This window comes from Rhizopus delemar, genomic scaffold (genome assembly GCF_000149305.1).
Source record: "Rhizopus delemar RA 99-880 supercont3.16 genomic scaffold, whole genome shotgun sequence".
In the NCBI taxonomy this organism is placed as follows: domain Eukaryota; kingdom Fungi; phylum Mucoromycota; class Mucoromycetes; order Mucorales; family Rhizopodaceae; genus Rhizopus; species Rhizopus delemar.
In genome coordinates this window covers 644225-663387 of record NW_027137842.1, presented here as the reverse complement: position 1 = coordinate 663387, position 19163 = coordinate 644225, and the positions used below count along the sequence as shown (strand labels likewise).

At 34.6% G+C, this 19163-nt stretch overlaps 8 protein-coding genes across 8 annotated transcripts; 4 read left to right on the top strand and 4 right to left on the bottom strand.

The window, feature by feature from the left end:
• Positions 1-166: 166 nt before the first annotated feature.
• RO3G_15529 (uncharacterized protein) lies at positions 167-2351 on the top strand (the record flags this gene model as incomplete). Its single annotated transcript, XM_067670113.1, has 2 exons — positions 167-1850; positions 1900-2351. The coding sequence occupies 2 exons, from the start codon at positions 167-169 to the stop codon at positions 2349-2351; spliced, it is 2136 nt and encodes a 711-aa protein (XP_067526214.1).
• Positions 2352-3397: 1046 nt separating this feature from the next.
• Positions 3398-4259, top strand: RO3G_15528 (GTP-binding nuclear protein GSP1/CNR1; the record flags this gene model as incomplete). Its single annotated transcript, XM_067670112.1, has 5 exons — positions 3398-3443; positions 3497-3571; positions 3624-3741; positions 3790-3931; positions 3990-4259. 5 exons carry the CDS (start codon positions 3398-3400, stop codon positions 4257-4259), a joined length of 651 nt encoding a protein of 216 aa, XP_067526213.1.
• A 163-nt stretch (positions 4260-4422) lies between these two features.
• Positions 4423-4920, bottom strand: RO3G_15527 (ubiquitin-60S ribosomal protein L40; the record flags this gene model as incomplete). The annotated part of the gene is made up of 3 exons (XM_067670111.1): positions 4423-4706; positions 4759-4805; positions 4865-4920. The coding sequence occupies 3 exons, from the start codon at positions 4918-4920 to the stop codon at positions 4423-4425; spliced, it is 387 nt and encodes a 128-aa protein (XP_067526212.1).
• Positions 4921-5586: 666 nt separating this feature from the next.
• RO3G_15526 (uncharacterized protein) lies at positions 5587-6577 on the top strand (the record flags this gene model as incomplete). Its single annotated transcript, XM_067670110.1, has 3 exons — positions 5587-5589; positions 5717-6404; positions 6489-6577. 3 exons carry the CDS (start codon positions 5587-5589, stop codon positions 6575-6577), a joined length of 780 nt encoding a protein of 259 aa, XP_067526211.1.
• Positions 6578-6749: 172 nt separating this feature from the next.
• RO3G_15525 (uncharacterized protein) lies at positions 6750-8544 on the bottom strand (the record flags this gene model as incomplete). The annotated part of the gene is made up of 8 exons (XM_067670109.1): positions 6750-6842; positions 6896-7033; positions 7080-7276; positions 7328-7541; positions 7594-7731; positions 7785-8107; positions 8158-8242; positions 8293-8544. 8 exons carry the CDS (start codon positions 8542-8544, stop codon positions 6750-6752), a joined length of 1440 nt encoding a protein of 479 aa, XP_067526210.1.
• A 1522-nt stretch (positions 8545-10066) lies between these two features.
• Positions 10067-11008, bottom strand: RO3G_15524 (uncharacterized protein; the record flags this gene model as incomplete). The annotated part of the gene is made up of 5 exons (XM_067670108.1): positions 10067-10292; positions 10343-10478; positions 10615-10708; positions 10755-10916; positions 10967-11008. 5 exons carry the CDS (start codon positions 11006-11008, stop codon positions 10067-10069), a joined length of 660 nt encoding a protein of 219 aa, XP_067526209.1.
• A 1269-nt stretch (positions 11009-12277) lies between these two features.
• Positions 12278-13026, bottom strand: RO3G_15523 (uncharacterized protein; the record flags this gene model as incomplete). Its single annotated transcript, XM_067670107.1, has 3 exons — positions 12278-12517; positions 12597-12622; positions 13005-13026. The coding sequence occupies 3 exons, from the start codon at positions 13024-13026 to the stop codon at positions 12278-12280; spliced, it is 288 nt and encodes a 95-aa protein (XP_067526208.1).
• Positions 13027-17653: 4627 nt separating this feature from the next.
• On the top strand, positions 17654-18666 carry RO3G_15522 (uncharacterized protein; the record flags this gene model as incomplete). Its single annotated transcript, XM_067670106.1, has 3 exons — positions 17654-17667; positions 17961-18493; positions 18575-18666. 3 exons carry the CDS (start codon positions 17654-17656, stop codon positions 18664-18666), a joined length of 639 nt encoding a protein of 212 aa, XP_067526207.1.
• Between the last annotated feature and the right edge of the window lie 497 nt (positions 18667-19163).

Sequence of the window (19163 nt, the reverse complement as noted above, 5' to 3'; positions counted from 1 at the left end):
TCTCACATATAAAAGTAGAGATGATAAACAAACAATGATACCCCATTAGATTTCCATATATAAAAAGAATGCATAATTATATTTAACGCGTAAAATAGCGCTTGTTAAATTGAATATTTTTTTCTTCTGACGCGTTACTCTTTTTTTTTTTTTGTGTTGAACTCTAATGAGCCATTCGGATAAATCGGTTCATCCTTTCTTTAAACCGAGAAGGCCAGTAAAACCTATTTCACAAGAGCCTTCAAAAAGAACTAAGCAATCTACTCTTCCTTATGCTAAAATACCCAAACAAGTCAATCAAGAAGAGATCCTTATACAGCAACCAACGCCTCATCAAGACATCGATCAACAGCAGCAAGACAATGATCAGCAACTGAATGACCCTCAGCAAAGCACAAATCAGCAAGAACAGCAAGAGACCAATATAACAGAACTTCGGACCATCATTCCACAACCTGGACTTATTGGTCCATCTGAACCCAGCCATAAACACAAGAAATCCAGCAAACCCTTTGTCTTCACCAAGCAACCACCAACCACCTATCCCAAGCTACTTTCAGAGGAGCCTCTGAAGGCCGAAAGCTCGACCGCCATCCTTCGAGAATTCGTACCTTCACTGCCGACAGAAAAGACCGAATTCAACTTTTATGGTCGCATCAAAAAGCCAGCATGTCAAAAAGAGCAATATGATCATGAATTTTCTAGATTGGATCGATCCATTTACAAACAAGGGCATTTCCCTATCCGTCGAATGTGCTCTCAAGTACCACTGACACCTCTGTATCGAACAGAAAATGCAAATCATATTCAACACATTGTGCATCAGCATCACCCTTGGTTGGACTTCAACCGACTTCCCTCAGTGACCCATCGTATGCCAAAAAGGACCGACAAGAAAAAAAAGATTCAGGGTGAGAAGGCAGTGAAAGAATGGCTTGATGGCCAGTTTCCTGATTGGCATACGTTTCCTTCCTGTGTGCGACTGCTTCGAAGGATTATGGGGCCTCAACCCAAAGATGAAAATAGACAGAGTTGGATAGAAAAATACAGACCGAGGACGGTCGATGGACTGTTGGGCCCTAAACATAACCATGTCTACCTTAAAAACTGGCTGCATCAAATGAAGATCAAACCTACAGCAGCACCTTGTGAGAAGGAGGAGAGCAAGAAAAAGAACACGTCTTTGGACTTTATGGAAGAAGAAAACGAGGAGAGCGCTTTTGATCGTTTGATGAGTAAACGAGCAAAGAGAGTAGAAGACGATGATGACGATTTCATGATCTCTCCTGCAGCAGCTAGAAAAAAGGCCATTAAACAACAGCAAGAAGAGGAAGAAAAGGGGGTGAGGTCGAATGTGGTCTTGATCGTAGGTGATTATGGCGTGGGCAAGACTGCATTGGTGTATACAGCAGCAGAACAAGAGGGATATGAAGTGTTTGAAGTCAACGCAGGTAGTAAACGGTCTGGAAAGGATATTGTTTCAGCCTTGGGCGAAATGACAAAGAGTCATCTTGTTACTTTTCATAATAAATTAGAAATTAAAAAGACGATGGAAGAAGATGAGAATAATAAAAAGAAAAAGAAGAGGAAACTGAACCCGTTTCTGTCCTCCAAGGGGATGAATCATACTATACCACAAGAGAAAAAGACGAACGGTGGTCTCTTGCTGAGCCATTTCGTACGCAAAAAGCAGCCAACGACAACAGCCACAGAGCAGCAGCAGGGGCCTAAGCAGAGCTTAATTCTACTGGAAGAAGTGGATCTATTGTTCGAAGAAGACAAAGGATTTTGGACGTCTGTAATTGAACTTTCTCAAAATAGTAAAAGGCCCATCATTATGACTTGCAACGGTAAAAAGACATACATACATGTGAGGAGGGCGCTAATTTGGTAGATTAGATCCTGATCAAGTGCCTTTCGAAAGCTTATACCTTCAAACCGTCCTTGATATTCAGCCACCGACCATGGACGAATTGTTGCCTTACTTATGCCTAGTATGCTATGCAGAAGGGTATCAAGTAGATCCAGCAGATTTAATAGGACTTATTTCTTTGATTGGCTGTGATATACGACAACTCTTACACTTGTTAGAATTGTATCGTGGTGTACCGCATCCTTTTCAAACCTATCTTGGCAATTGCAATCCTCCCTATGATGTTTTCTCAAAGACCGCGGTAGACAGCGATCGATTGACACGCTGTTATCAATCTGCAATACGTCACGAAGAAGATTCAGAAATGAAGGATCAAGATAGCTTAGAAAATATACTTGATAATCTAGAAAATGAAGCTTTTATGGATGCTTGGTTGGAACCAAAGGATCACAGACTACTGGTAAACTCTCCTTACTAAATTATCTGTGATTTGAATAATTGTAACTGAATAGGTCCAGATATCCACAGCGGATGCTGTTGTTGGATATACAAATCTTTTGACAGAAGAAGCAACAGATATAATATCCAATGATATCCGAATGTATTCTAGCGCTCTATGCCAATCGACTTACACAAACACATGGCAAAACCTTGATCGTGCCAGGTCGCTAGCCTATGAAGAGGATAGAGAGGCAATTGAGAGATTGTTGCCATTAAGAATGATATATCAACCTAGAAAGGATGTGATCATGATGGAGTATATACCCTATATTCGGTTGATGCTGGATGAATCAAAAAGTAGTATTTTAGATAATAGAACTAGAAGAACAAGATCAAGACGTAAAAGAATTCACTTACCGTTAAATTATGACAATGTAAATATGTTGATGACTTCAAAACAACTTGTAGATGAGGTAAACACTGTCATTGTTTACTTTTATGTATTCTAACGTGAATTAGACTGCCCTTATTTGTGAAAAAATACACAATACAAAAATATAAATAAACTCACTCATGTATTGCTTGTTTGTATACTTTTTGAAAACATCTTGCTCTGTTTCTTTTTGTTCTTTAAGGTTCACTAACCTGTTTTATTACCAAATTTGGTAATCTCATGGAACACTAGTTTGTGGAAATACCAAACTACAAATCATTCAATGATGATATACCCAAATCTAAAGAAACTTGCTACTTCAATGGAGGGATCAAGAAAAAGGGCTATGAGCCAAACTGTAAGAAAGACAGGGAGTAAGGATGCAGACATTTTTTTCAGGTCAATGACATGCATCGTAGCACAAATTAACTCTCAGCTGTAGTGCCGGCCCAGAACATTGTTACTCAGCATCGTCTCACTACATATGAACACTCGCACACATAGACACACGCAAGCAAAGCACATGCATATGCCATACACAACCCCCCCCCCCTCCCTTCATCCTCCTCTCTTTTTTTCTTATTCTTTAATCTTTAGAGGTAAGTAGAGTAGATGGATGTACGTGAGTTGGATACTTATATGATGCGTAGATGGCTGAACAACCCCAAAGCGAACCTACATTCAAGCTTGTCCTCGGTAAATCAGTAACAATAAATGTGCAGACTAGAAATTAATTCTTCATCTTGTAGTTGGCGATGGTGGTACCGGTAAAACCACTTTTGTTAAGCGTCACTTGACTGGTGAATTCGAAAAGAGATATGTTGGTAAAGAGAAAGATGAAGAGTTGTAAATGGGATATTAATCACTATTCATTAGCCACTCTTGGTGTTGAAGTTCACCCTCTTCAATTCCATACCAACGTTGGTATGATTGTTTTCAACACTTGGGATACTGCCGGTCAAGAAAAGTTTGGTGGTCTTCGTGATGGTTACTAGTGAGTATAAATGAATATATTATAATGCTTATATTCATCATCTTGTAGCATTGGTGGTCAATGTGCTATTATCATGTTTGATGTCACTTCTAGAATTACTTACAAGAATGTTCCCAACTGGCACCGTGATTTAGTTCGTGTTTGTGAAAACATTCCTATTGTTCTTTGCGGTAACAAGGTTGATATTAAGGTAAATTGATGATGGCGTCGTACAGATAAATAAGCAGTTGTATTCAATCGATTGATAGGAACGTAAAGTCAAGGCCAAGACTATCACTTTCCACCGAAAGAAGAACTTGCAGTACTATGATATCTCTGCTAAATCCAACTACAACTTTGAAAAGCCCTTCTTGTGGTTAGCTCGTAAGTTGGCTGGTAACCCCCAATTAGATTTTGTTGCTGCCCCTGCCTTAGCTCCTCCTGAAGTTCAAATTGATGCAAACTTGATGGCACAATACAATAATGAAATGGCAGAAGCTGCTGCTCAACCTCTTCCCGAAGAAGATGATGACTTGTAAACAAATCACAATAAAAAAACAAAGAAAAAGGATGAAGATTCGTTTTCTCTTTTCTATCTGCATACACTCTCCCACACACATTCATACAAATAAATCAGAAATAGATTTTAATATATAAAAATTGTTGTTTTGCTCGAAAGGACACAAACATACAACGGATAGTTTATTTGAGCTTCTTCTTGGGACGAAGTTGGTTGGTGTGGCCACACTTTCTCTTACGGCAGTTGGTGGCACGGGGAGGAAGACGAGCATAACACTTGCGGCAAATCATCTTTTCACAGTTGTACTTGGAGGCCAAAGCCTTAAGAGAGGGTTCGATGATACCACCACGAAGACGGAGAACCAAGTGAAGAGTGGATTCCTTTTGAATGTTGTAATCGCTCAAAGTACGACCATCTTCCAATTGCTTACCAGCAAAGATAAGACGTTGTTGGTCAGGAGGAATACCTACCAAAAGTCAATTATCACTGCTCCTTCTCTTCTATTGTGCGTGCATTACCTTCCTTGTCTTGAATCTTTTGCTTGACATTGTCAATGGTGTCGGAACTGTTAGAAGAATTGTATTATTTACATGTGGTCATCTCATCCCTCTGTTTATATATTACCTCTCGACCTCCAAGGTGATGGTCTTTCCAGTCAAAGTCTTTACAAAGATTTGCATAGTAAAAACTATATCAAACAGATAAGGATGGATGGATTTTGGCTGTTGGTTTGCATTTTTACCTTATTAATAGAGAGGGAGAGGGGAATATCAAAACATGCTTTGCGTGTTTAAGGCTCCTCTCCCTTTGTCTCTCCGGTGTGACTTGTTTTATTCCGGTCAAGTCTAAAAAAACGCACATCAAAATGATTTTCTATTTCTTTTAGAAATGTGTCTGCTTTGCGAAAGTTTTCCTGGAAGAAGTGAACAAATTCACTTTTTAAGCCAATTGTTTGAATGCGTAATAAATTCGAGTTGTGCAATCAACAAAAATTAAATTCTTTTATTATTCTCTATAGTCGTCAAAACCACAAAGTATCTTTATTTATGGTCCACCATCTACAGGAAAAACAGCCGTCTTGAAAAGAATATTGGACGATCGCCAAGGAAGCTCGGTCTCATTTGTGAATTGCGTAGAGAGTTTTACACCGCGTCTTTTATTTCAACACGCGATCGATGGATTTTGCGGACATGAACCTAATTATAACAACAGCTATACCTCATATCAAAGAATAGACACAGTGCAACAATTCATAAGAGCCATACGTGAAAGTGGAATAGGAGATAAGCAACCTGCTTTTTTGGTAAAGGAGATTTTATATAGCTTAGCATTGACGTTAATAAAAAATGGTAGATGTTGGATAGAGGAGAACGTTTGAGAGACATACCAAATAACATATTATCTTCTTTACTTCGATTATCCGAACTAGTAAGTAAAAAAAAAAAGTGCCTACTTTTTATTAACAATTATTGTTAGACGGAAAGAGATATTTGTGTTATTTTAATATCCAATATTCCATTCGAAAAGTTTAGAGTTAAAGGAGGAGCAGTTGAACCTTTACTTATCAAATTTTCAGAATATTCTAAAGAAGATACACTCAAGATATTACAATTTGATTTTAAACCTTCCGTGATTCAAACAGACGACAACGAACAGGTCGAATTGACGAGCGAGTTTTATTCAGGATTTACAGAAATCATTTATTCCATCTTTTGTCATAATTGTAAAGATCTGAATGAGCTTCGATACTTTGCAGCACTTTTATTTCCAGTTTACATTAAGCCGCTTAAAGAAGGTATTGCTCAACCAACCGAGACAAACAAATTGGTCAAGCTGGCACAACCCTACTTTGCCGAGGCCACAGAAAAACTGTACTTGCGCGAGATCTCGAGTAGCGAATGGTCACAGGAAACGCATGAAGCGACGGCAACAAGGAACAAGGCAGGAAAAGCTGAATTTGAGTTGCCCTATTATACCAAATTTTTATTGATTGCGTCCTATTTGGCTTCTTATAATCCACCACGATTTGATGTGCGTTATTTTGCAAAATCAGCAGAGGAGAGAAAGAAAAAGAGAGGCGGTGGAACGCGAAAGAGTGCGGTAGATAAGTCGGGCGGCAAGATGCGACAACAGCTATTGGGACCCAAGGCATTTCCTGTAGAACGTATGTTGGCTATTTTTTATAGCATTCTAGATGAACCACTTGAGGATACAATTGACATACAGCTTCAGGTACATAGATAAATAGACGCTTATGCTAATGATTCGCTAACAACTATAGTAGATTACAAGTTTGACAACGCTTCGATTGTTAGTGAGAACAACAGCGATGGATAAGTTGGATGGAGTGAAATATAAATGTAACGTAAACTTTGAATTTATACGATCAATAGCAAAGAATGTTCGATTTGAAGTAGACAAATATCTTTATGATTTTGTATAAGAGGGTATATAACATACATTATTATTGTTATTAGTTATTATATATAAGTGTGTGTAAATAAATAGATTAGACTAAAAGTGTCTGTTCAATCATTTTTGCTTTTTCGATTAATTGAACCATATCTTCGGTTGTTCCAGCAAATGAAAGAATAAATGGATGCTATTGTTATTATCGTTATTTTTTTGTATAAAGTGATAATGATGAAAGCTTACTCTTAAGAGTGTATTAGCATCAGGTCTTTGTGCTGGATCCAATGTAATACATAGCTGTAAGAAATCTTTAAACTCATCTGACCAACGCTCAGGTTCTTGAAGTGGAGGTATTCCATTCGATGCAATTAAATAAAGTGCCTACGGATGATTACTAAACATTGGCCAGTATCTGTATTATGCTCACCTTGAGTGGTGGAAGTTCAACATAAGGCGGATTATTTTGTGCCATTTCAACAAGAAGAATACCTAAGCTCCATATATCTACTTTATCATCATAATATTGTCCTTTGATAAGCTCTGGTGCCATCCAATAAGGTGTTCCAACAATTGAATTTCTTTTCGGTTGTAGCTTTGTCAATTGAGCACATTGACCAAAATCAGCTACTCTAGCGTTAATTTTACTTTTTCCTTTTACCTACGCAATGTGCTTACTTAGCTTGACCTCTCCTCTGCTGTTCAACAAGATATTATCGCTTCGAATGTCACGATGAATGCGATTCAATTTATGAATACGCGTCAAGGCTCTTAAAATATCTCTTGTAATTCGAGCAATAACGCATTCTTCTAATCTTATTTGATTTCCATCACTGTCGATTTCTATTGAAAGTATATCTGATAGTGCAACATCCATGTATTCCATAACAACCTATACACTCCCACATAAGCACGTACATCCAAATGTTATTTATAATGCTTACCCAAATTTCATCTTTTGTGACATAGCTTGTGATGAATTCAACCACATTGGGATGCCTACTCATTTTCATTGTGATCAACTCATTTCTTATTTTGCCCAACTTGAGTGAAGCGCTTTTTGAAATTTTCTTAATCGCTACCTACACCACAACCTAGGTTAATAAGGGATAGATATGTACATATTGATATTTACAGTTCGATCTGTTGCCACATGTTTTGCGACAAACATTGGACCAGATTCTCCTTCAGCAATAAGCGCAAAATCAGTATAGATGGAGTCTGGGTTTGTCATTGGATTATCTGCGATATCGTCCATGTCATGTTGTTTCACAGAAGATTTTCTTGAGCTTGTCATTGTCGATCCATCCAAGTCAGAGCAAGCATCATCTGCACGCTTTGAAAGAGTCTCACTCCATGCTTTCGGCAGACCCTTAAACCCCATACCGTTTGGATCTAATTCGACGTGAATGTGATGTTTTACATTATAAGGTTGTCCTATACAAGGATCATGCGATGCTACTTTATAGATAAGTATTTGCTAGCTGAACACTTTATATATAATTTACATTGAGGTACAAGACTTGGATGAATAAAAGTTGTATCTAATACATCGCTACTAGGAAAACTTTCTTGCCAAACATCAGGTAGTCCCTAATATTCAAGTTATTACCCCTTCTTTTTATATAATTGTTTTATTTTACCATAAACTTTCCACTACCATCGTCATATTCAACATGAATACCATGTTCAAACTTTGTTGGTTTACTAATATCTAATATCTTTTCTCCAAATTGTTTTTTCCAAGCATTGGCTTTTTGAGAAGGTAGTTCAAGTTTATCTAGTGTTAGACTTGATCCAAAACTTCTCAATTTTTTCTTGGTACGAAAGGATCGAATAGAATGATGTCCATTAGGAGCTGAGTAGACAGATGAAGTTGAATTAGTATTTCCCATCACACACACTCTCTTGTTTAATATATAGAAAATAGGAGGGGGGAAGTCAAAAATAAGAAAAGAGGCGGCTTTGAGATTTTTATCTTTTTTTTTTTTTTTTTTTTTTTTTTTTGTAATTTAAAAGCTTATTTTATGAACTCAGAAAATACCAGAAAAAGACAGATGTTTTATTAAACAGAAAGACATCTGCTTTTAACCATATTCGAGACGATTGAAAAATCTTATCAGACAATTTTAGGTTTTATTTAAAGATCATTGCAAGCTTTGAAAAGAGTTGTGTAAACAAATTTGGGGATCATTTCAAAAACATTATTAGACACTTTTCAAAAGACAAGTAGAGGCGAGTATCTTTTTTTATTCAAAGCCTACTTGTTAACACATATAATATGCCGATAACTCTCAGATAAATAATGACCTGGCTCTTTCCCCCTAAATATTTTAGAAATTATATATTAGTCCTGGCTCCCCTCTGTTGTCAAGTTGATCAGAAGCGAAATGAACGTATGTAGATAAAAAAAGAAGTAATAGCTTATATGTTGTCCCAATGAAAAAATACGATGTCCCTGGTGCCCGGAGTTTATTGAACCTGCCGGACAAAAAACTATGGTGTCCCAAAGATTTTTCAAAGGAGCAGTGTTTAGGGATTTCTTCAACAATCATCTATTGCAGCAGTCACATTTCGATGCATGTTTTTAATTTATCAATTCCCTTACATACCTTTACTAACAACAATATATAAACTGTGCAAGCTCAATTATGTAATATTGTTGTATGTGGCTTATAAACTTTATATCCTGTGAAAACGATGAACTCTAATTTATTTTAGCTATTATCAAGCATTACTCGTTCAATTCTTTTTTAAATCCTTCCAGCTAAAGAATAATATCTGTAGATAGTACCATTATTCATCTGCTTCTCATGCTGCTCGTATTATGTACATGGATCTCACAAGGAATAATCTCCTATCAAGCATGCTAGCTCTTTTATTATCACAAAATTCACATTATCAAGCTACACCCAAGTTTGTTTTGTCAAACTAGTTTCTCTTAAACATACAGACTTGAGCTTCAGATTATAGCTTTTGCTGATGCAACTACATACCATAACTAAAAAAAAAAGGCTGTTCTTGCTTATACTTTTGCCCGTCAAGTCTTTTCAAAAAATGCTTGAAAGAAATATTGAAGAATAAGTGTGTATAAAATTTTTAAGAACTACGATGTTGTTCCAATTCTTTTATTCTGTTTTCAAGTGTTTGTATTGTCTTGCTTGATTCGAGTCTATATTCTTGAAATTCATAATGTTGCCAAAGTAATTGCCAGGCAATATTTGTTGTTGAAGCTAAAACAACACACTTCACAAGTGGAGTTCCATAACGATAATAAAACGTGTCTTTGCTTGAACTAGTCGAATAACATCTTTGAATAACACCACGACGGGCTCCTTTAGATAATGATTGTAAAATGAACATTTTCGAGTGCTTTCAAAAAAAAAAAGAATTTGTGCGGGGACTCAAGATTTTTATTTATTTAATGTGAGAACTGCCATAACGAGCCATAATTCGCTTCAAGTTGATGTAAAGATTTGAAATAATAGCCCATGTTGTATTGTGATTGGATGATGATGAAAGCAACCATTGATCAAGATAGTGAGTAACATTCTGAACAGCATCTTTTGAATAGCGACAAAGATAATATCTTAAGCGTAAGAAATGAACAAACACAACGATAGAGAGTACTGAGGTATGAAACCTATACACATAATTAACATTTTGTCTTGAGTCCATCGATTTATCACTTACAAAATAATACCAATGATGAGTCTGCAAGGAATGATGGTGACTTCGATATAGGCTACAAATTGCATGGCCGTTGTATGAAAGTTTTCTGTCACGTACTTTATTTGATTGTTCAGCTTCTCAATAAGTGAACCTTTTTCTATTTTGGGTATAAATAATGGAATGATATCAGTTGCTATGTAGCTTGTTGTATGAAATAGTGAAAATATGAAAAATGGTATCAATGTCACTACCAAATGTTAATCATAGTTAAAATGTGTAATTTCGTATTTTACCTGTAATAGGAGGAATAGAAAACCAATAGAAAGCAACAACAAAATAATGAACGTTTTCATCACACAATAGATTTATACCAATGCTCTTTTGAGCCTAGAAAAAGATGAGTAAAACACATAAACAAAATAATAGCATTTACTTCGATTGAATTATATATAACAATAGCATAAGATAAAAGCACGCCAATATAGGCTCTTTTGTAATAAATTGGATTCAAGTAGAATGATAATACAGAACTAAAGTATATTAATCCATTCAACACAACACAAACATGCCCTAACCACCAATAAAACTGTCTTTCCTAATAAAAGTATTAATATATATAAATATTGAAAGCTTTTCGGTATTTACTTGAATAAGTTGGTTTATTTTCAATGTTGTTTTAGTCGACATGGAGAATGAAAGAATATACAGAAAAAAAAAAAGAGACTTTTTTTTATTTACTCCTTTTTTTGTAATGAGTGGAAATGAAGGTTTAGAAAAAAAGAAAAGAAAATTCAGGGACAAACAAGGTAAAGAAAATAAAGACTTGATTTCCTTATTTGTTAATCGATAAGCCGCTATGAAGAGCATAGATATGTGTACAGTGATTTGTGTTTAAAATTCACAATTTCTATCTGACCAATCAAGGATTTTATTACTGCATTCAAACTTTTTTGTGATCATTCAAAGTGTTGCCGAAGCAAAGACTGAAAATGTGGTAAATGCTCTCAGAGACACGCTTTATTTTTCATACACAATGACACCAAATTAATTTTCGGACAAAGAAATTTATCGAACTTCAAAACAAAGTAAATTCGTCTTTTTCACATCCATCAACTCATTAAAAAAAAACATGTTGGCTCGAATCTTCATAAACTGCACATGACACAACCTTTAATTATATCTGAAAATGAAACAAAAGAAAGTAAAAGTGTGTGGTATTTTTTATCTCCTTAGAATACATCACACGATAGGAGAGATTGCAGAATCTGTTGGATTGAACAGGTTCACTGTACAAAATATTTAAGCCAGGATTGATGACTATGGCAGTCCTTTGCCTCACAAGTATACAGGTCGTCCATTGAAAATAGTCGAAAGAACTGAGAAGTGCCTGGAGAGGATGCTTTTGCCTTTTATAAAGAAATAAATATGCATTTAGCAAAGCTAGATGTCTTTGTTTGTTAGAAACTCTTTGATCGTATGCCAATCGACTTACCTTCAAATTGTACAGAGCAGTTCACAAGCCTAGGTTGAATGCAAGACACCGCAAAAGTAGGCTACGATGGGAGAAGGAACGCATCAATTGGGCTAAAGACCAATGGAGAAACGTAGTTTAGTCTGATGAATCACGCCTTTGTATGGAAGGCAGTAAACGCGGTAAAAGAGTACTCAGGAAGGAAGGAGAGCGTTATGACGAAAGAAATATAGCATCTACAGTCAAATGGGGTAGTGACGGTGCTATGGTTTGGAAATGTTTTTGGGAAGGAGGCTTTGGATCTTTACAAATTATTGATACCGATTCTGTAGACCAAGAAACATACATCAATATTTTGGCCAATAGGTTTCATCCCTGGTTTACAAATTTTTCGGTACATCAGGAGAGGGATTTTGTCTTCCGAGAGGATGGTGCTTCTTGTCATACAGGTGGTTATGCTCAATAGTGGAAGAAAATCTACCAAATTAGGGGTTTTGAGTACTGGATTGCTCAAAGCCCTGATTTGAATCCCATTGAGCATGTATGGAATGCTCTTGAAAGGCAAATTGAGAGGGAAAGGTTGCCAGCAAAAAATTGGAGCAATTGAAGGAGGCACTACAAGAAGGATGGGCAAGGCTGGATGATGAGCTTGCTGAAAGGTTAGTGCGAAGCATGAAAAGACGATGTGAAGCAGTTATCAAAGCTAAAGGCGGCACAACAGAATACTGAGAACCATTTTATGAATGTATTTTTAAATAAATATGTGAATCTTTCTTTCCTCAAGACTTGAAAACCCAAGCTTACATTCACATGTATTAATTGGTCTTGAACTTACATGCCATATTTTTTCAAAATTTTATTTCAATATTTTGTCCGAAAACATATTTAGTGTGATTGTACAAAGGTCACTAAACTCGTCTCAGACACTTGAGTGCTTCCCATTTGTTAATTACTTAAATCTCAATGAAGCAGAAACAAACGCACACTACCTTCTTTTACTTTTTCAAGCAAAGAGTAACAGTAGGATTTTATTGTTATAACTTGTAAAATGGGGTGGCTGGCTTAAGCTGCGTCTACATCGCATAATATAATAATATTTAAATATTTCAAATTTGATTGCAAATTGACTTACTTACTTCGAAAAGATGGTGTGTGTCAGAGGCAGGATTAAAGCAGTCCGATTTCCTCGTTTTTGATTTAGAACATCCTTACTTATATAATACTTGATAAACATCATTAATGATCCTTTTTTACCATTATTAGTTCTCTAAGGTATTACCAAATTTAAAAGCTCAACATCTCATAGTTTCATGTAGACTTTTCCCTTTTTGTTTGCTTGCACAATCTACGATATCTGAAAGCATCCAATTTCATACATGAGCATTTTGTACGATCTACAGCTATCACTATCTAACAACTATTAAGCAACATCAAGCAGTTACCATAGTAATCACTTGTTATTGGAATTATGATACAAGAAAGGATAATTTCTTTTGCTTATTACATCTGTATGATAATAGCATTTTGAAAATACTATTGGAATGTTTGCTTTCATTAAAATTATTGTTTTTAAGGATAAATAATTATGTGGAAAATTAAATGGAAGTCGACAACAGATAAAAACGAAAATTTATTGATATTAAAAATTTCATAAATAATAAACCATGGATGAGCAGCAACCTTTTTGTAAATAGTCTCTTTCGAAAGTATAGTTTTGCTTTTTTTTTTTAGATAGTATTTTTTTTTAAAAATAAAGAATCACCCTCGAATTACTCTTATAAACACCTTTCAAGTCTATAGGATATGAGTGGTACCCCGAAGGGCGTTCCGTTCACTGTCAGGTTCTAAGTCTATGTCTGGAATGTTCTGCGAAAGATATACCCTATTTCTAGGGATCACCCTCTCCCAAGCAAAGCGTGACCAGGTCTGTTACTTCGCTCGTTGTAGCTTCAGATGTCAAGACATCATCCGTCTAGCACTAGGATGAACAGAGCGGGTATTACTTTTACTTGAGTTCGCATTCCTCCTTAGAGCTTACAAGTTCCAGCAGATCATCGTCCCATCCTGCCACAGATTTTAGAAGCATAGCAAAGAGGTCATAAAGAGATAGAAAGAGAAGAGAGTACAGAGAAAATAGAGACTACCAAAAGAGAACTTACAAGAAAGGATTGCTATCAAGCGATTCATGCAGACATAAAAGCAAGTGCATAGGCAGCCTTAAAGGGGCCATTTATATTGACACAGAAGAGAATAACTATTGAACTAGAACAAGTTAGTACAAAGGATAATTCTATTATGAACATTACTTTTTAGCCAAAAGAGCAGCAAAGGAATCTTGACCAAAGCAGAGTAAGCTATCTCAAAAATGTTAATAAAATAATTATATAAAAATAATTTTACCATTTTATGCGGCCAAGATATGATTTCTTTTTTAACCATCGAAATCAATGGAATGACGCGTTTAGTATCAAATGAAACCAAAAGGACCATAGAAAGTCAAACAAAAGAGAGTACATCAACTTTTGATGTTAACTGAGACCGTATAAAGAGGCAGAAAATAGATGTATTATGTGGACCATATGTTTGAATGTTGTTTGAAGACCAAGTTAATAGTAGATAACAGATTTTAAGAGTCCAAAGAGAGAGAGAGAGAGAGAAACATGTTTGAAGTGTAAATGTAGCAAAGTTTTTGTTTAAGAAGAGGAGTTTTTGACAAAAGACCATAAGAGCCAAGCTTAGATTTGAAAAGACAAAGTATTTAGGCCATTAATTTTGGAGAAGATTGATTGTTCGATGAAGAAAGAAAGAAAAAAGTTTTGACAAAAAGAATTCTTTAAATATTTTTTATTTTTCCCGTTCTTGATGAGTCATTTTTCTTTTTTTTTCACATTTTTGACGAGGCATTTTCTTTTTTTTTAGATTTCCAAAAACTTTAAAAATTTATTTATCCATAAAAAGATGGTAAATAAAAAGACAAAGCCATTCTAGACTAACGAGTAAATAAAACCAAAAAAAAAGTTATTTGTTTGCTTATAACTATTAATCTTTCTTATATACTAGATCCTCTCATTTAAATATTTAAATAATAGTTTTTTCTATACTTTTAAATGAGCTCTATATCTTAATAGACAAGGTAATTGCTTCCTTTTTTTTGTACAACCGTTTTCTGCATAAAAGATACGTAAGATTGAAAGGCCTACAGCCTCCCTTTTTTTTTTTATTAAATTCATTCCTTCGATTTAAAAAACTGTTTGTTTGTACTTTGGTTGTAGTTTATATTAAAAGATCCTTTTTCTTTTCTTTTCTTTGCTTTTGCTATAAAAGTAAACGTTATTTTTAATTTATTTGAAAAAATAAGGAGTAGATCTATTCCGAATTCCGTGTGTAACAAATATCACACGGAAAAGTTTTAACCTACCCCTATTGTTCAGAACACGAAATAAAAAAGTCTTCTAAATCTATTTTAACGATGCAACTCTAAGCTACCTTTTGATAAACATTCAACCTTACTTTATGAGATTACTTGTTAATCAGAAAACAGACAGAATAATCAATGGGCACTCTTCTTTTTTGCGTTTATTTTTTTTCATATGCAAATCCAGTTTTTTTGTGTTACTATTTGGGGCTGGTGCTATAAAAATACTTTTTTTATGCATGAGACATAGATAAGCGACTTTGTAAGATAATTTTGTGATATTTGGTAAAAGATAACTATTTCTTTTGCAAAATATGATGATAAAAACGCTTTAATAATCTTTTTCTTGAAAATGAGTTCAACGATAAGAAGAATACCACAAATACTTTTTCTTTAGAAAAGTATGAAGAATTCAATTAATCTTTGGCGTCCTCTAACAATTTTTAAAGTAATAATCATATATTTATTCCTTCTTTACAAAGTGTTTGTGTATCAATCAGCATCAATGCAATATACTATTCAAATTTAACAATTGGTTTGGCCACATGCAACTTCTAATCTATTCATTTTCCCATCTAATGTCTTTCTCTTATTTTGTTTGTGATGGTCTTTAAACCCTGTGGTTTTTACAGTCTTATTATATAATAGCATTTATATTTTTGATAAGGTAAACAAAGATCCGCTTTTATTATTTAAAATTTCTTGACATGAACTTTATACACCCTTCTACCATGTTGTTTGCCTTTGATTGTTTAGTTTCGAATCTACTGTATAGTTTTTTTAGGTTCATTGGCGATGCTAGTGGAGCATTCTTCTATTTATTTGATATTCATTTGTAATAAATAGCTGTTATTCTAAAAGTTGATTTTATAAATTGATATTAACACAAGCTTATATCAAGGGAGAACCTTTTGTTTATTAGTACCTCACTGAACCTATAAAGCAAGTAAAAGATTCTTCATGTTCTACTAAAAAGATTGCTTTTAAACCAAGATCAGCTGCTTCTGTTGATATGGTTGCCTTTTTCTTTCTTTCTTTCTTTTTATGAATGTTAACTAATGCCTATGAATAATATTGGTTAATATAATTGGATAAAGATATCTAATATAGGGGATTATGAAATAAAATTAGTCCATGTGAATACAAAGATCAATTCTTTTATGTATTCATTTAATATATAGCATTTATTATATATAATTTTGTATGGTTCTTTAATAGTCAATAATTAAAGTAAAAGATTTGCTTTTCTACAAACGATTCTTTGAGCAAAGCAGATTGATAGAAATATGTGTTTTGGCAACATGTAAATTCCTGTTCTATAGTATTTAACATACCTTCCTTTTTTATCCTTTTTAAAAGATAATGGTGTCAGTACTTGTCTTCAATACATAAAGTAATATTATTAGTTTATCATGTAAACTGAAATAGGTTTTATAAGTTTTTCACCATCGCATGGTATTCAAAAAAATTAAGCTTTGGTACAAAGTAGATCCCATTTTATTTCAAATAATTTTCATGTGTGCTAAATGCCGTTTCGAATAATAGTTGCAATGATGTAACGAAGCCTATCGGCGTTCATTATTGACAGCTTACAAATTAAGTTGAAATGGTTTTTATAGATAATTTATTGCCTACTACTGAAATGCAGAGTCGGTTTTATGCATGTATTTTAAATAAATAAAGAGTAAGGCAACCAATGCTTTCTAGTAGTTAGTGACGAATCATGATAGATCAAGTTGTGCTTTTCTTACCTAATAACACATGTAATTTAGAATTATAAAAATCTACCAAAGCAAACCAAGTATTCATCAGGCAACACCATGAATGGAAGTTTTTACAATGGATATGTATTATATTGATTCTGGAAAATAGTGATTACAAGCGCGAGTTTGAATGAAGTACATTTAGTCATACACATATCAATACTACATTCTATAACCAGAAACTTCAAATTCACATACATGTAAATAAGGAGTGAATGAAGCGCTAGAATTTGAGAGATACAGAAAACTGGAAAGAAAAACAAGCAGACTAGTGATTCACAAAGCTGACTTCTTTGTAATTAAAGGATTGTATTTAACAGGACCTCGTAAACATATACTAATATCAGCCTGTATATTAAATCAATCTTTTGGAAGCATCATCAGCTGGTCACACAGAGTAAAGTACTGCGAGTATATGTGTAGCCACAACTCGTAAAAGGAATTTGGTTCTATTGTAGACATATTTTCGAAACAATCCCATTTATTATTTGAAGAAATAATTGGCTTGTATTACTGTTAAAATGATTTGTGTTGAATTAGTCATTGGGTTAGTATATAATCATAATGTTTTTTACAATGCATACCATAAATTTTACTGAGTCATAATCACAAAGCAACCTGTGATACATTAAATTCAAAACTCACTTTAAATTTTTGAATTGTTTTATTCATACTCTATAACTATGACTCAGCTTTTGTAAATTAACTTTTATAAAAGTACATTTACAAGAAATGTCCACTGTTATTACCTTCAAATTTGTTTACTGAAATGGTTACAAAACCTAAAACGTTTACATTAAAACGATACGATGCTGCAGATGCATTCTTAAAAGAAACGGAATCTTATTTAATAGAACATGAAGTCCAGAATGTGTTTTTATGGATTGCTGCCGAGAAAGCTAAAAGAGAAAGTGGCAGTGTTCATTTCTATTGCAGTGCTGTTTGGGATGATCAAAATAGATTTGTATTTGCCTTGTTTTGCCTCGATAGATCAATGCTCTATGGTTCTTGCTTACGAGACGACTTTGCCAGCGATGCACTATCAGCTGTTGACTTGGCTATGACAGATTATATAAATACTGCTTCATACGGGCAACTCCAATGCGTCCATGCCTTTGAACCCGCATTTGGTCGTATGAAAACCAATTTGACAGCACTGGCGCCCGATTTAAAGCTCATTACTGTTGATCAAACCTGGAGCTACGATATAAAACAGGTCCAATGGCCTCCTCGTGCTTTAAAAATCACACAAGACAAACAACGGACGAAGCTAAAACAAGCAGTTGATACTGACGTTCCGTTATTGGCTGAATGGTTACGAGGATTCTGGAATGATAATATGGAGCATATTGGTGTATCAGCTAGCTTACCATCTGCAGAGGAGTTTGTGCTTGAGTCTTTGATATCTAGATTCATATACATCTTGTATGTAGATGATATACCTGTTAGCATGTGCTGGAAGCGACGGCCTTCAAGAAACGGCTGTTCTATATCATTTGTTTATACACCTAACGCAGAACGTGGTAAAGGCTATGCGTCAGCATGCGTAGCTATGTGCACAGAGTTATTCTTGAAGGAATACTCGTTTGTGACATTATTTGTAGTGAGGCAGCAGGATCCTAACAAAAATCTATATACAAGTATTGGTTATCAATTGGTGGGAAAATCAGCTCGTTTAAGGACTTGTGCAGAGTAGATTATATATTTCATTTAAATAAATAAATGTTTTAATCTTTGATTATTTTGAATTTGTTCTGTTTAAAATGCATAAGCAAAAGGATCATCTTTAGCATTTTTTTAAACCCTCCCCATTTTAACAAAGCACTCTGACCTTATGTTGATTAGAAGCCTTTCTTTCTGACAAAACTCCTATTCTTCAAGGCAGACCTTGTAAACAAACAATCTTATAGGGATTCAAAACGATGCACCTTGGCTGTTCATATATGCCAAGTATGATGGAATCGAAGCATGAGTATTTCTTGAACATAAAACATTGTCAATCTAACATTATTATGCTTTAACTTTGAAATCAAATGGCAATGTTGACAAAATGAAGAAAAAGGATGTGGTTATAGGCTTTCCAGCTGCGTTTTATTCTTAAATCATAATAATAAAATAAAACTTTTTGATCCTATTGTTCCTTTCTATCTTTCAAAGTTCCGTTTAGTTTTTGAAGACTTGGTGGCCATGGTG